Source organism: Strix uralensis, chromosome Z (genome assembly GCF_047716275.1).
Source record: "Strix uralensis isolate ZFMK-TIS-50842 chromosome Z, bStrUra1, whole genome shotgun sequence".
Lineage (NCBI taxonomy): Eukaryota > Metazoa > Chordata > Aves > Strigiformes > Strigidae > Strix > Strix uralensis.
This window is the reverse complement of record NC_134012.1, coordinates 31,060,481-31,074,232: the sequence shown is the minus strand read 5'-3', so window position 1 is coordinate 31,074,232 and position 13,752 is coordinate 31,060,481. Positions and strand designations below refer to the sequence as shown.

At 41.8% G+C, this 13,752-nt stretch overlaps 1 protein-coding gene across 1 annotated transcript in view; it reads left to right on the top strand.

Moving 5' to 3' along the window:
* Nucleotides 1-13,752, top strand: part of GLDC (glycine decarboxylase) — a 51,981-nt gene that overhangs the window by 32,500 nt on the left and 5,729 nt on the right. The window contains exons 15-20 of the mRNA XM_074856326.1: nucleotides 296-438; nucleotides 1,347-1,422; nucleotides 10,260-10,385; nucleotides 11,270-11,419; nucleotides 11,867-11,979; nucleotides 12,606-12,747. Of these exons, the coding sequence (XP_074712427.1) occupies nucleotides 296-438; nucleotides 1,347-1,422; nucleotides 10,260-10,385; nucleotides 11,270-11,419; nucleotides 11,867-11,979; nucleotides 12,606-12,747 (750 nt within the window). The remainder of the gene's footprint in view (nucleotides 1-295; nucleotides 439-1,346; nucleotides 1,423-10,259; nucleotides 10,386-11,269; nucleotides 11,420-11,866; nucleotides 11,980-12,605; nucleotides 12,748-13,752) is intronic.

Below are 13,752 nucleotides of genomic sequence, written 5' to 3'. Positions count from 1 at the left end.
TTCTGATTTTATCCGTGTATAACCGCATGACATTCTTGTAGTCCTCCTGAGTTGCCTGCCCCTTATTCCAAAGGTCATAAACTCACCTTTTTTTCCTGAGTTCCAGCCAAAGCTCTCTGTTCAACAAGGCTGCATCCTACAGTGAGGTTGGGAACTTGTATTGCTGTACAAGAAATGTTTTGATTTTTATTTGACCACAGGGCAGCTTCTTTCCTTCACAGGGTGTAACAACAAAACAGAGTTGTCTGCAGAATTTTTAGTTACAGCACATGCTTTTGTTTTTTTCTTTTAATAGCCTATTTCATGGAAAGAATTTGCCAACATCCACCCTTTTGTGCCCCTGGATCAAGCTCAAGGGTATCAGCAGCTTTTCAAGGATTTAGAGAAGGACCTATGTGAGATTACTGGCTATGACAAAATCTCCTTCCAACCAAACAGGTAGGAAATTTTTTCTGAACATTTGCTCCTTAACATGTTTCCAAAAACTTACCTCTAAAGAAAAGGTGCAGACCAAAAATTGAAGAAGTTCCTAAAATTAAATTTGATAAAGACAAGCCTTGAATGCAAGGTTATGAAAACAAGATTATTTTTTCAAAACTGCAGAAACTTATTGTCTTGTCTGTTCTAAAAGTTTAAGGATTTAGTCTTCTCTTTTAATCTTTTTCCCCATGTTTTCCTCTCTGAAGTCTGGTTTCTCCATCATTGCTTCCTTAAAATGGTGATGTTACTGATATCCTCCTATGAGCTAAAATTAAAGATTTGGAGTAGGAATAAGCTGTGTGAGCTGGCAACTGTTGAAACTGATATGTGATGCACTAAGTAATACTAGGTTTGACCGAAGAATGCCTATGATCTGCATACTCACTGAAATAAATAAAGCAGAGCTGAATGAATACTGCTGCAGCCTGTTTATGTCCATTAGTAGTTGTGACATAAAATGTGTGGTAAGGGCTTACTCTACACTTAGGATGTCACTGAAAGAGTTCTATGTTTCACTGTGTATACTGTACTATGCATTGCAGTGTTAGTTTGCCTCTCTGTGGTCTAGCATGTAGTCCCCTGCTAGGTGCAGAAATGGGGATCTACTCAGTCAGCAAAAGAATTTAACATCATAGCGTAAGCACATAAAACAGCATAAGTTTTTTCATCTACTGTTTGCAGAAGAGGCAAAAGCTGTTAATTAATACTTGTGCATTTGTAATTTAATCCATGGGATGTCTTTTAATTTTCTGACACTTGCCTAAAGCTGTTGAGAAGGATTAGGGCTGAACAGTTTGAAGTTTCAGTAGAGAGCTAGCACTTTTGGTTTGTGCGCTTGTGTAACAGGGTTTGTGTTCCTCTTGCAGTGGAGCCCAAGGAGAGTATGCAGGTTTGGCTGCAATCAAAGCTTATTTAAATGCAAAAGGAGAACGTCATAGAACTGTAAGTGTCAGCGCTCGTGTGGGGAAGAGCTTTGGGTGGAAGTGGAGAAAGGAGAGTTGATTCAGCAGCTAGGACTCATGTAGAGAGAAACTGGCTTGTGTATTCTCATCTGTGGCAAGCTTTCCGTATTCCCAGCTTCCCTCATGGATCATGGGTACCATCTTAAAAGTCTTTCTTTACTTTACTGGCAGTGGAAATGAGGAAAGAGGACTGCCTCAAAGTGTGATTGTACTGCGTCTGACTGGGGCGGAGTTAATTAACTTTCCTCGTAGCAGCCCATATGGTGCTGTGCCTTGGATTTGTGGCTAAAGCAGTGTTAATAACAGGGATATTTTTGCTATTCCTGAACCGTGCTTGCACAGTGTCAAGGCTTTCTCTCTTTCCCACTGTGCCCTGCCCTACCCCCTGCCCACCCGGCAGTAGGCTGGGGGTGGGAAAGAGGTTGGTAGAGTCACAGCCAGGACAGCTGACAAAGGGATGTTTTATGCCATATAACGGCATGCTCAGCCATAAAACCTCAGGGAGAGGAGGACAGAATGATGAAGGTTATGGTTATGGCATTTTTCTTCCAAAGCAATGATTACATGTGCCAAGACCCTGTTTTCCAGGAAGTGGCTGGACATCTGCCTGGCCATGGGAAGTAATGAATGAGTTCCTCTTCTTGCTTTCCTTGTGCACACGGCTTTTGTTTTTCCTATTAAACTTTCATTCTCTCAGTCCGTGAGTCTTCTCAACTTACTTCTATTTTTGCCTTGTCCCGTGGGAGACAGGAGTGAGTGAGCAGCTGTATGGGTGTTTGGCCATTGGCTGGGTCAATCCATCACAGTCCTTTCTAGCACCCAGCATGGGGCTTGAGGTAATGCACAGTTTTGATCTAAGCATGTTAATTTGTTAATTGGCAGGCTCCTATGTGGTTCACAGAGCTTGCTTGCTTTACTGTGTATTAGAGTTTAGGTCTTTTTAATGGCTGCTTTCAGCTCTTGCTGTTTGCTCTGCTGCTTATCAATGTATTTCACTGTGCTTGGAAACATTTTGATAAAACAAATGGCTGTATGCCTGGCCCTGGCTGTGATGCTGTTCCTGTGCTGTGTGAACTACCTTGTAGAGAGAACAAGGGATTACACCTCTCTCTTCTCCTCTGGGGTTTATGTGTCCAGCTCTGTTGCATGGGCTCCTCTGAGTTTTATTGTACATCCTTACATAAGATGTTTGATCCTATTATCTAATATTGTTGGCTTGTTGTTGGGTGTGTGGAACCTGGTTTGGTCCCAGTGTGAGTAAAAAACTTGTTGTGGAGCTGACAGAGAAACGTGACTCAAGGCAGTTGATCCCTGGGTGACAGGATGTGTGGGAGGGTTTGGGCAGGTGCCTAGGGCAGTTATCACCTCCTATAACCTGGGATTTTACACCTGTACAGGCATAAAATCCCACTGAAAATTGGCACACCACTTGGTGGAAGGGTGCCTTGCCTACCCCAATGAGACTCAGCAGCTCCTAGCACTGTGTTGGGGCTTGGCCTGTGCCTGTTGGGCCTCTGTCTAGCACCATCACAGCAATAGGGGAAAGTGGGCCTCTACCTCTAAGGACATACATGATGATTGAAACAGGGACCCAAACCCCAACCACAATGATTGCGCCAGTAGTAAAAAGGAAACACTGGCAGTGTAGATCAACAGGGCTGTACCATCAGTTAGTAAAGGAGAAGGAGGAGGAAGGGTGTGATCAGGAAGCCAGTCCTTTGGCAAGGAAATGTAAGGAGGAAGTAATAGAAGTCATCCAAGAGGCAGAAATCACCCCATCCCTAACCCTGAACAAGCCCCAAGGTAGGCAGAACAATTGCGGCTCCCATTTTTTAACTGGGCGATAGTTAGGAACTGAGGGTAGGGAAGCCCAGCAGCTGGGATCCCTCGCTAGGGACCAGGGAATCAACAAAGACATCAGAAGAGAGTTGGCAATCTGCAGCCTCTGGAGGTGGTTCCTGTTGAGTATGAGGTGTCCTCTGAAGGCTGATCTTGTCAATTACTGAGGCAATTGAACCCCTGCTGGGGAAGGTGTTCAGTATCTACCAGAATTAGCAGTGGTCTACAGTGGCCTGGACAACAAACAGGTTGTCATAGATCTGCATGACATCCAGTACTCATGAGCCATGTAGAGGAGGTTTGTGGAAAATGCATCAGTATCATATGCCAACTCACTGGTGAGAATGGACTGGCCATATCTTGAGATACCAAGTGTGGAGAGACTGTCTTGCTGGTTCCAGGATGTTTTAAAGAGAATCCTTCCAATTCTCATACCCACAGGCAGTGTCTTGACTGTCAGGGGTGCCCTGTGCAGTCAGCCTCCCCCTGCTAGAGGGAAAGAGAGCCCCAGGTGCATGGCACATGGCACCTTCTGGTTCTTGTGCATGGCTAGGGTGGGACAATGCACTGACCTCGAAGCTAGAAGCCCATGTACCTGAACTGCGGGAAAAGACAGCTGCTAAGAAGGGGCCAGCTGGGAAGGCTGCCACACCAGTTGCTGCCAAGACAGTAGAAAGCAACCAGCAGTCCCCCAAACACGGAATAAGGGCTGAAAATACCTCTCCTCCTGAGTTTGATGAAGGGACTTCTGGTCTGACACCATGGGAGTCAGAGAGTGAATACTACAACCAGGAGTAAAGGGTCCCTAGGCTAGGCAGAGGAAGGGTGTAACAGAGTTTAATGGACTGTATGAATTCGATGGCCTGGCACATTGAATCCATGGAGGTATAAGGCTTTGGTGGGTATTGGTACACAGTGTACCATAATGCCATGGGTAAGAGGGAGTGGGACCCATCTGGATGTGTGGAGTGACAGGGTGATGCCAACAGTTCATCTGTGTTGGAGGCTGAGGTGAGCCTAACAGGGAACAAAAGGAAGAAGTATCCTATTGTGACAGCCTGAAGTCTCCATATATCCTTGGCATAGACTACTTCAGGAGAGGGTACTTCAAGGACCCAAGAAGGTACCAGTGAGCCTTTGGTGTAGCCACAGCAGACACAAAGAAGATTAAACAACTGTCTACATTGCCTGGTGTCTCCATTGTAGGGTTGCTGCATGACAAAGAACAGCAGGTGCTGGTTGCTGCCATGATGGTGAACCAGTGGCAGTATTGCACCAGCTGAGTTACCATCTGTAAGTTGATCCATGTACTGGAGAGCAAATGAGTGATAAGCAAGATTTAATAACCCTTAAATAGTCCCATTAAGGCCAGTGCAAAAGCCTGACAGAGGATGGAGGTTAACAGTGGACTATCATGGCCTGAACAAAGTGAAGCACAGTGCTGCTGTTGGGACAAGCTAGAACTCCAATATAAATGGGAGTCAAAGGCAGCCAAGCAGTATGCCACAACTGATATTGCCAAAGCATTTTTTTTTATCCCTTTGGCAGCAGAGTGCAGGCCACAGTTTGCTTTTGTATGCCACAGTGTCCGGTACACCTGGAACTGACTGCCCCAGGGCTAGAAGCACATCCCTATATACCTGTCAGTCTTTGACTGATACAGACTGCACTGGAACAGGGTGAAGCCCCTGAACACCTGCAATACGTGGATGACATCATTGTATGGGCCAAAAGAGCAGAGGAAGTGTTTGAGAAGAGGAAAAGAATAATCCAGATAATTTGGAAAGCTGGTTTTGCCATAAAACCAAAGCAAGGTCAAAGGACCTGCACAAGAGATCCAGTTCTTGGGACTAAAACAGCAAGATGCACATTGTCACACCCCTGGGGCTGCAATGAATAATATAGTAATATCTATGTCCCCACCAGCTAAAAAGGGAGGGACACAGGCTTGTCTAGGCATTGTGTAATACTGGAGAATGCATGTGTATGCCAGGTTACAGTCAGCTTGTGAGCCCTCTCTACTTAGTGACCCTAAAGAAGAACTATTTTGAGTGGGACCCTAAACAGCAACAGGCCTTTGAACAGATTGAAGAGGAGATAGTTCATGTGGTAGTCCTTGGGCCCAGCTGAGTTCTTGTGGTAGTCCTTGGGCCCATCTAGATGGGACCAGCTGTGAGGAGCATACACTACACTGCAGTCGGGGAGCACGGCCTCAACTGGAGCCTCTGACAGAAAACACCTTCAGAAATACAAAGTCAGCCTTTAGGGTTTTGGAGCTGGGGGTACTGAGGATCCAAGGCATACTACACTGACTGAAAAAGAGCTACTTAGCAGTGTATAAGAAGGGCTGAGCTGCTCCAGAAGTTGTTAGTACAGAAACACAGCTCCTCTCAGCATCATAATTGCCTGTGCTGTGCTGGATGTTCAAAGGACACTGCACAGAGTAAGTGGGTAGTGTTGATAATGCAACAGTCTTGGATGAGGAACCCCAGCAGTCCAGGAATCCTGGAAGAGATCATGGACTCATCAGAAGGCATAAATTTGATAGCATTACTCAAGGAGGTGACTCATGCGCAAGAAGTGCCACCATATAATGAGTTATCAGAAGGTAGAAAGCAGTATGGTCTGTTTACCACTGGATCCTCTTGTGTTGTAGGAAACCATTGGAAGTGGAAAGCTGTGGTGTAGAGTCCTACACAAGTTGTCAAACCCATGAAAGGAGAAGGCAAGTCAAGCCAGTTTGCAGAAGCTGGCCCTAGAGATAGCTGAAAACCAGCCAATACTCTTATGTCAGTACTGACTCACGGATAGTGGCAAATGCCTTGTGAGGGTGACTGCATCATTGGAAACACACCAACTGCAGCGCAGAGGTAAACCTATCTGGACTGCTGCCTTCTGGCAAGACATTGCTGCCCAGGTAGAAAGCATTACTGTAAAGGTACATGTCATACAGATGCTCACAAGCCCAAGGGCAGCAGCACTGAACACCAAAAAAACTGGCAGGTAGACCAGGGTGCCAGAATTGAAGTGACTCAGGTAGACCTGGACTGGGAACTTAAGGATGAGTTATTTATAGCTCAGTGGGCCCATGAAACAGGACATTTAGGGAGAGACCCAAAACCTACAGATAAGCTTGTGATCAAGGGGCGACCCTATTCATTGATGCCATCACACAGCTACTCATGAATGTGATAACAGTGATTCAGATCTTCAGTGAGATGGATCTAGGCCCAGATGTCCATGCCTCGAAAGAAAATGGGCAATGACAGTTTTCTGCTTTTTCAGGGTGGTCTGACACTCCCTTTCCAGCTTTTTCAATTACAAAGGGAACAGGAGCTGATTATCTAAAACTTACATTGCTTATAACATCAGTTGGTTCCCAGTGTAGCCACTCCTGACAGAAGAAGCAGACAAGCCTCTGGTATGCCTTGGTAGGTACTCGTAGAAATCTCAAGGTTCATCCAGTTCTTGTCCATCCAAACTGTTTCAGATAAATTTCTGTGGGGTATATGGAGGTAACCTTGCTTCACAAGGGCCACAAAAACTGTAGATGAATAATGCAAATAAGTTTTGATTCATTGAGGATCATCCTCTGTTGGTAACACTAGAGTCTAAAGGCTTGATTCTCTTCTATACTAAGTACCTGAAACTTTGACTTCAAGGAGTCACTTCTCAGCTATACCATTGTAACCTGACAAAAGAGAGTTCTTGTAAACCTGAGAGGTGATACAACTGTAGTTAACCCCAAAGAGGAATCAGTTCTTACTAGTACACTGTTTAATAGAATTTTGAATTCTGATTTTCTTCTAAAGAGAATTCTTTATTTGCATTTAATGGCAGGCAGTTATAGTTGAAAAATCTGAAAGTAATATTGTTCCTTTAGATGCTTTCTGATCAATGTAAGATGCCTGGAAGAAAGGCTGAATTATTAATTGTAGGTTTTAGGTATAAGTTTAATTGGAAGTGAAATAGGCAGAAATACGTAAACATGAGAAGTTGGTGGTAGCCAGTTTCATTTTGGAGATGATTACATGTTTGTGATATAAGAACGCCCAGATTAGCCCAGGCCAAAAGTCTGTCAGTCCCAACATCCAATCTTACAGTGGTCAATAGCAGACAGATAGACTCCTCTTTTGATGAGGAGTACAAGGACAAAGCAGGTATAAAATGATACTTACCCTTACATGGCCCCAGCTTCTACATGTCTATGGTTTGGGAACTTCGCGATCCAAAGGAATCCAAAGGCATTTGTTACGCATTTTTCTACAATTAAATCTGATCACTTGACCTCTTATGAGGAAGCTTTTGATATTTACGGTATCTTGGAAAAAATATTCTGTGGCTTCATCACCCATTATCATATAGTCATATTTCTTCATAAGAAATACTTCATCTTCTTTTTTTTGAACTTGACATCTTACAATTTCATCTAATACCCTCTCACTCCTGAAAGGTGATGAACAGTTCTGTGTTCACAGAGTATCATGTGTTAGTTCTGAGATTTTATCATATCCTTATCTATCCTCATTTCTGTCTTCCTAGTTAGATTCCAGTTACTTGTCCATCCTTCTCAAAAAAGCCATCTCATAGCTTTGTTTATTCTCAGAGCTTCTGTTTCCTTTTATTTTGTTCCCTATTTCCTTTCTAGTTTTTAATGCAGTTGCTTTTTTTCCCCCAACACTGCAAGATCTTTCGAGTGGCGATAGGTTCAAAACTACGATCCCAGTTGTGTATCATTAAGATTTGTTTTCTTGTGTAATATTCTAGAGCTGTCTGGCTCCAGTTTTGAATGCTATTAGTACTGTGGGTTCTTTCTGAACTGTGCAATCAGTTCTTTTAGTGATCTGGGTGATTTTATATTAACAGAATATTTGGCATTTCACTGTATGTCTCCATTATAAAGAGTAACTTGAAATGCTAGGGAACCAACACAGATATTTGTAGTGTTCTATTAGGATGACCTTTCTCCACAGTGAAAACTGACCATTGATCTTTTTGTTTCTTTCCTGTGTTTTCATGAAATATTTGTCCATGTGAACCTTCCCACTTAACCCACTGGAAATTAGTTCAGGAACATTTTTGGGACCACATCAAAAACTTTTTGGAAATCTGAGATTAATTAGATCTTCCTCTTTCACACACACATAAAGTTGGCTTTAAAAGGTAGGAAAAAAGTCCTTAGTGCAATAATCTCCGTATTTTCTGAAGCTGATTTTATACTTGGCATTGGAACTCATGTGCCATCTCAAAATGGAAGGGTCATTGTCCTGACCTACTGGGAACTATAAGCTCTGTGTGAGGAAAATACCTAAAATTGAATAGTGAGTGTTCTCTTGTCCTGATTTGTGTCTTTGTTGCATCCAGATCACCTCAAACTTCCTAGAAATCAGTCACTTTTTACAATTACAGGCTTTGTTTTGTGAGTAGTTACTCACTGGGTAGTGAAATTAAGTTGAAATTTTATTCCTTGGACATTTATCTTCTGATTAGCCACGTATGCTTTGCTGTTTTTCTTATTCTGTGCAAGGTCCTTGGGCTTCTGTGAGTGTCTATGGTCCTTCTATGCTCAGAAATACCCAGAGGTTAACCATGCAGCAGAGAGAGCCTGTGTGCTGTTTGCAGTTATGCACACTTAACAGATCTCAAATGTTATAGCAAAATCAAGATAATCTTGGGAAAAATTGGGGGGGGGGGGAGCAGAAGAAGAAAGACCACAAAATATTGACCTCTCTCCTGGGCTGGAGAGTGGAAGTAAACCAGCAGATCAAGCTTCTTGCAGTCAGTCTCATTTGGATTTGGTGCTTTCTTGTGGAAAAAAGTATCAACGTTAACTGATAGCTCACATCTGTCCACTTTGTTGCCTGATCAACAGCTTCTGTATCCAGCAGATGCTGATGCAACCCAGAAAGACTGGGTGGCAATCTGGACTCCTTTTCTGCTATGCAGCTAAAATGGCTACAGATGTGCCACAGTGCTTCCCAGCACTGGGGCTGGGATCCCTGTGATTCCTTTAGGCACAGCTGCACAGTAAAACGTTGACAGTTCACTGCTAGAAGAGCAAATATCCAGGTGCTGAGACAGGTGGGTCAGTTCCTTGGAATAGCTTTTAAAGTAATTAATTTTTGTCTTGCGTCTCTTTGGAACATGAGGTAGAGATCGTTGTCCAGTTTCTCATGAAAACAAGTGCCTTACTCTCAGTTATTTAATGCAGCTAAGTTTGAGTAAATTACTTATTAAACTTAGTTAAAGGAATCCTTCCAAGAGAATCATAATAGACAAATGTTTCAATATACTCACCGAATAGAAGCAAAGGATTTTTTTTTTTAGAGAAGGTATATTTATTGTCTTTAGAAGGGGTGGAGTTCCTAACTCAGGAACTATCCTGAGCTCCATTTTCCTATCACTGACAAAAACCTACATTTATTTAAGTACTTCTCTTTCTTCTTTTTAAATGAACTGTATAGAGCATGTAAATAGCTGTCTGAAACATCTCAGCTATAGCTAAAATCTTTCAGCCTAAATTTTTGTTTTGAATGGAATACCAAAGAAAATACTTTAGAAGTCAGCTGAAGTTGTGGAAATTTGGAATTAGATAGTTTTCCCTTTCAAGTCATTGTACATATGGAGACTGATTACCGTAAAAAAAATGAGTCTTTTAAAAAAACAGAGGGTGAGAGGAAAGGATTTTAAATGTGAGTGTCTGAGATAATATTCTGGGACTGCAGCACTAAATATGATTTATGCTGCAAATGAAACTATTTTCCTAATGAGTATTTAGATGCTGATATTTGAATGGATTTTCTTCAGAGAAAATTGAGTTGCATCTTTCAGTGCAAGTGGCAATTTGCCAGTAAACGTTCCCTCAGGATCCCTTTTGAAAACTTTGATAATAAATTGTAGCTGAGCATAGACCATAATGCTTTTTTAAGATTTTTTAACTAGTTATACTTTAGCCCCTGCTTCTTTTTCCCTTCTAAGGTTTGCCTTATTCCTAAATCTGCTCATGGTACGAATCCAGCAAGTGCACAAATGGCAGGGATGAAGATTCAGCCAATTGAAGTGGATAAAAATGGAAGCATTGATATCTCCCATTTAAAAGCAATGGTGAGTATTTAATTATCTGTAATTTTCAAGGCAGGAACACTCCTTCTCCTCTACAGGTAATAGTGTTGGCAGCTGAATCAGATTTTTCTTTGAGAGAAAATAGGGCAATAATAGTGAATACATGCTTGAAAAGGATAAGTAATTATTTTCTTTTTTTGCTCACTCAGACACTAGCCATGAGACACTTGTGAGATTTCCTTTCCAGTTTGAGGATCTTTGGTACCAGAATGGCTCAGAGAGTCTTTCTGCACAGTAGGCTCTTTTATAGCAGACCTTTTTGGTCTACAGTAGTATTTGAAATGAATTAAGCATGCTTGTGAGTGTGAAGCATTCAAAACTGCACTTTAGCCTTCGCTTAGTGAAGTTCAAGCCCACCTCTGCTGGGGAAGGTGTTGCTAGGCAACTTTTTTCACTTTTTGGAGTAGATTGGCTGCAGGTGAATCTTGGGAATCCCAGGGATTAGCAGGACACATTTTCAAAAATACATATTTGAGCAGGCTTTTATGGTAGTCATAGAACTGTATTGCTGAAAGTAGGGGGATGGTCATTAGATCACATTACCTTGAAGGCCAGATGTTTCACTTGGCTTAAGGTCCTAGAAGTGACTATTATGCATGCATCTTTTAATACCATGCCTTGTTCCCTGATTTAAAATTCTGATTTATTGAGAAAAGACTCTTTTTCCATAGGTACTGCTAAAAGAAAGAGCCCAGTATCTTTTGCTGACTATAAATGAATTATACTACCTGTGGATAGACTTACTTCTCACCTGTAAAACAGCTGATGACCTTAATTTCATGTTTTTGTAAAAATCTTCTCTGAAGAAGCTTTAGGAGCCTTAATGACTTTTTTTTTTTTTTTGCTCTCTGCCTCCCTGACAACAGGTGGACAAGCACAAAGAGAATTTGGCAGCCATCATGATCACATACCCTTCCACCAATGGTGTGTTTGAAGAAGAGATCGGAGATGTGTGTGACCTGATTCACAAACATGGAGGCCAGGTTTACTTAGATGGAGCAAATATGAATGCCCAGGTACAAAATCCCCTAGGTAAATTTATTACAGCTGGGAGCATACGTTTCCTTGGAATAAAAATAGCACAGCAGTACTCAGTTCAGACATAACATAGCTTCCTCACAAGATGGCACAGTGTCTGGGGGAGGTGAGGTTTCCAAGAACAGTAATAAAAATTAGGTGGTGAAAATAATTCTCTTTTATCTGATTTTTCCCTGAAAGATGTATGAGTTTTTCACTGAAATTGGCTTAGTCTGTGTAATCTTTGCCAAGGACGTTCTTCACAGACATGAATAACAATTTCTAAAGCAAAAAATTGTTCACATGAATACTTCTTTATGATGCATCACGTTAAAGAAAAACAGGAAAACATATCACATCTTTTTCAACTTGTTTTTCTTAAATGAAGTAATAGGCCTTAAAATGGCATGTAAAGAATATTTTGAGACAGAGTATTCCCTTCACAGGTGGGTCTGTGTCGTCCTGGAGATTACGGCTCTGATGTCTCTCACTTAAACCTTCACAAAACATTTTGCATTCCCCACGGAGGAGGAGGACCTGGAATGGGACCAATTGGAGTGTGGGTATCTCTTTATTAGCCTTTTCTTTTAAAAAAAAAAAATCCCTTAGTGAATCTTTATTGGCAGTTCACTAAAGTGCAGAGCCATGAATGGGAGAGTTGTACTGTTGTTTGTAAACTTTTGTCCTCCTCCAGGATAGTCATGTGCTGATCTCATGAATGGTGAGGTTCACGTGTATTCCCAAACCCTGACTTTCATCTTGGCCCTTTAGTGTGTATGGTAGACCTCGCTCAGCGGTCTGTTTTCTGAATAAATGCAGAGATGATCTGTGGACTTCAAGGGCTGATATTGTATGTAGTCCAGAATGCAGAAGTCGTACATGAACTGTGTGTATCTATCTTATAGGTTAATCATATTCCTTTAAAAGAAAATAATTTTACTCTTTTAAAAAAATAGTTTTGAGTTGGATAGCTGCGTGAATATTTTGTGATAGGTTGAAAACTGAGCACCATCCTCCATTGTCAGCAGTTATGTTAATAAACTTTCTGTTGAAGAAGACATAGACCAGACGTCATGGAGGACTGTGTTGGGAAGGAAGGTGAAGAGAACCTACTGCTGAAACTCTTCCAGTAATGGTAACACAGGAACTCACATTTAAGTTCTAAAATCAGTGTTTTTATTTTAGGAAGAAACATTTGGCTCCCTACTTGCCTACCCACCCTGTCATCAAAATACAGCCAAATAAGGATGCATGTCCTTTGGGTACTGTCAGTGCTGCACCTTGGGGTTCCAGTGCTATATTGCCAATTTCCTGGGTGTATATCAAGGTGGGTAGACTTTTATAAGGAGTATCTGCTCAGGGTCTGTTTCTGTTTCAGCCAGTCTAAGGACCACTGGAACCACATGAACAGGTTTAAGAGCAACTCATCATAAGATGTTTGCATAGACTGAAATGCATATGACCATGGCATGGTCATAGGTTATACACATCCTTTGAACCTCCTTGTTTTCCAGTAGGACAATGGATCAGCCTGTTGCCATCTGTTGCAATAAGAAAGGATGGCAGGACAACTGCTGTGCCTATGTAGCCTGCTTAATTCTTCTGTCTCTTGTCTAATATTTCTTGAGACAAGTGGACACAAGGCAGAAAGCTGCAGTCAGGCTTGCCCTTCCACTGTCTCCGATACCAAAGAATTCATGTTTAAAAGCTGCTTGGTAATTACTGTTCTTCCAAGAATATTTCTGGTTGCTGTATGCTGCAGTATTACTTGACCTGTATGTAACATTTAGCTTTCACAAATCTATTTAATAAGAGCTTGAATTCCAGGGGATTTTACTGAATTTGAAAACTGAACTTAGTTTTGACTTTGGATGTGTGACAACTTGATCATGATCTATGTAATTTTTTAAATGTGTTGCAATTTAGTGATAAGCCTGCAAATACCTGGTTACATATATGGAAGTATTCAGCCAAAAGAGATTCAAATTCTGTTTGAGAAGAGGGTGTGCTGGGACTCTGAGCAACATTTAAAGCTTTCAGTGAGAGCAAGAGCTGGAAAGGTGAATATAAAGGCTGTGTCATTCAGAGTACCCTGTAGCCAGTTTGACACTCTAACCATGGAAACTTGTGCTCCCAGGGAAACCAGCTCTTCTGGAATTTGAAATGAGCAAATATGAGCTGGTACAACTTTCATGGTGGCTTTTCAGATGTGGGTAAAATTCACTTGTGACTGTAAGCTGGCTTCTATTACAGAATGTTTAAACTGTAGTAAATTTTTAAGGGAAGCTGTTTCTTCACAGTGCAAAGTGCTATCTGTTTACACTGTCCCATC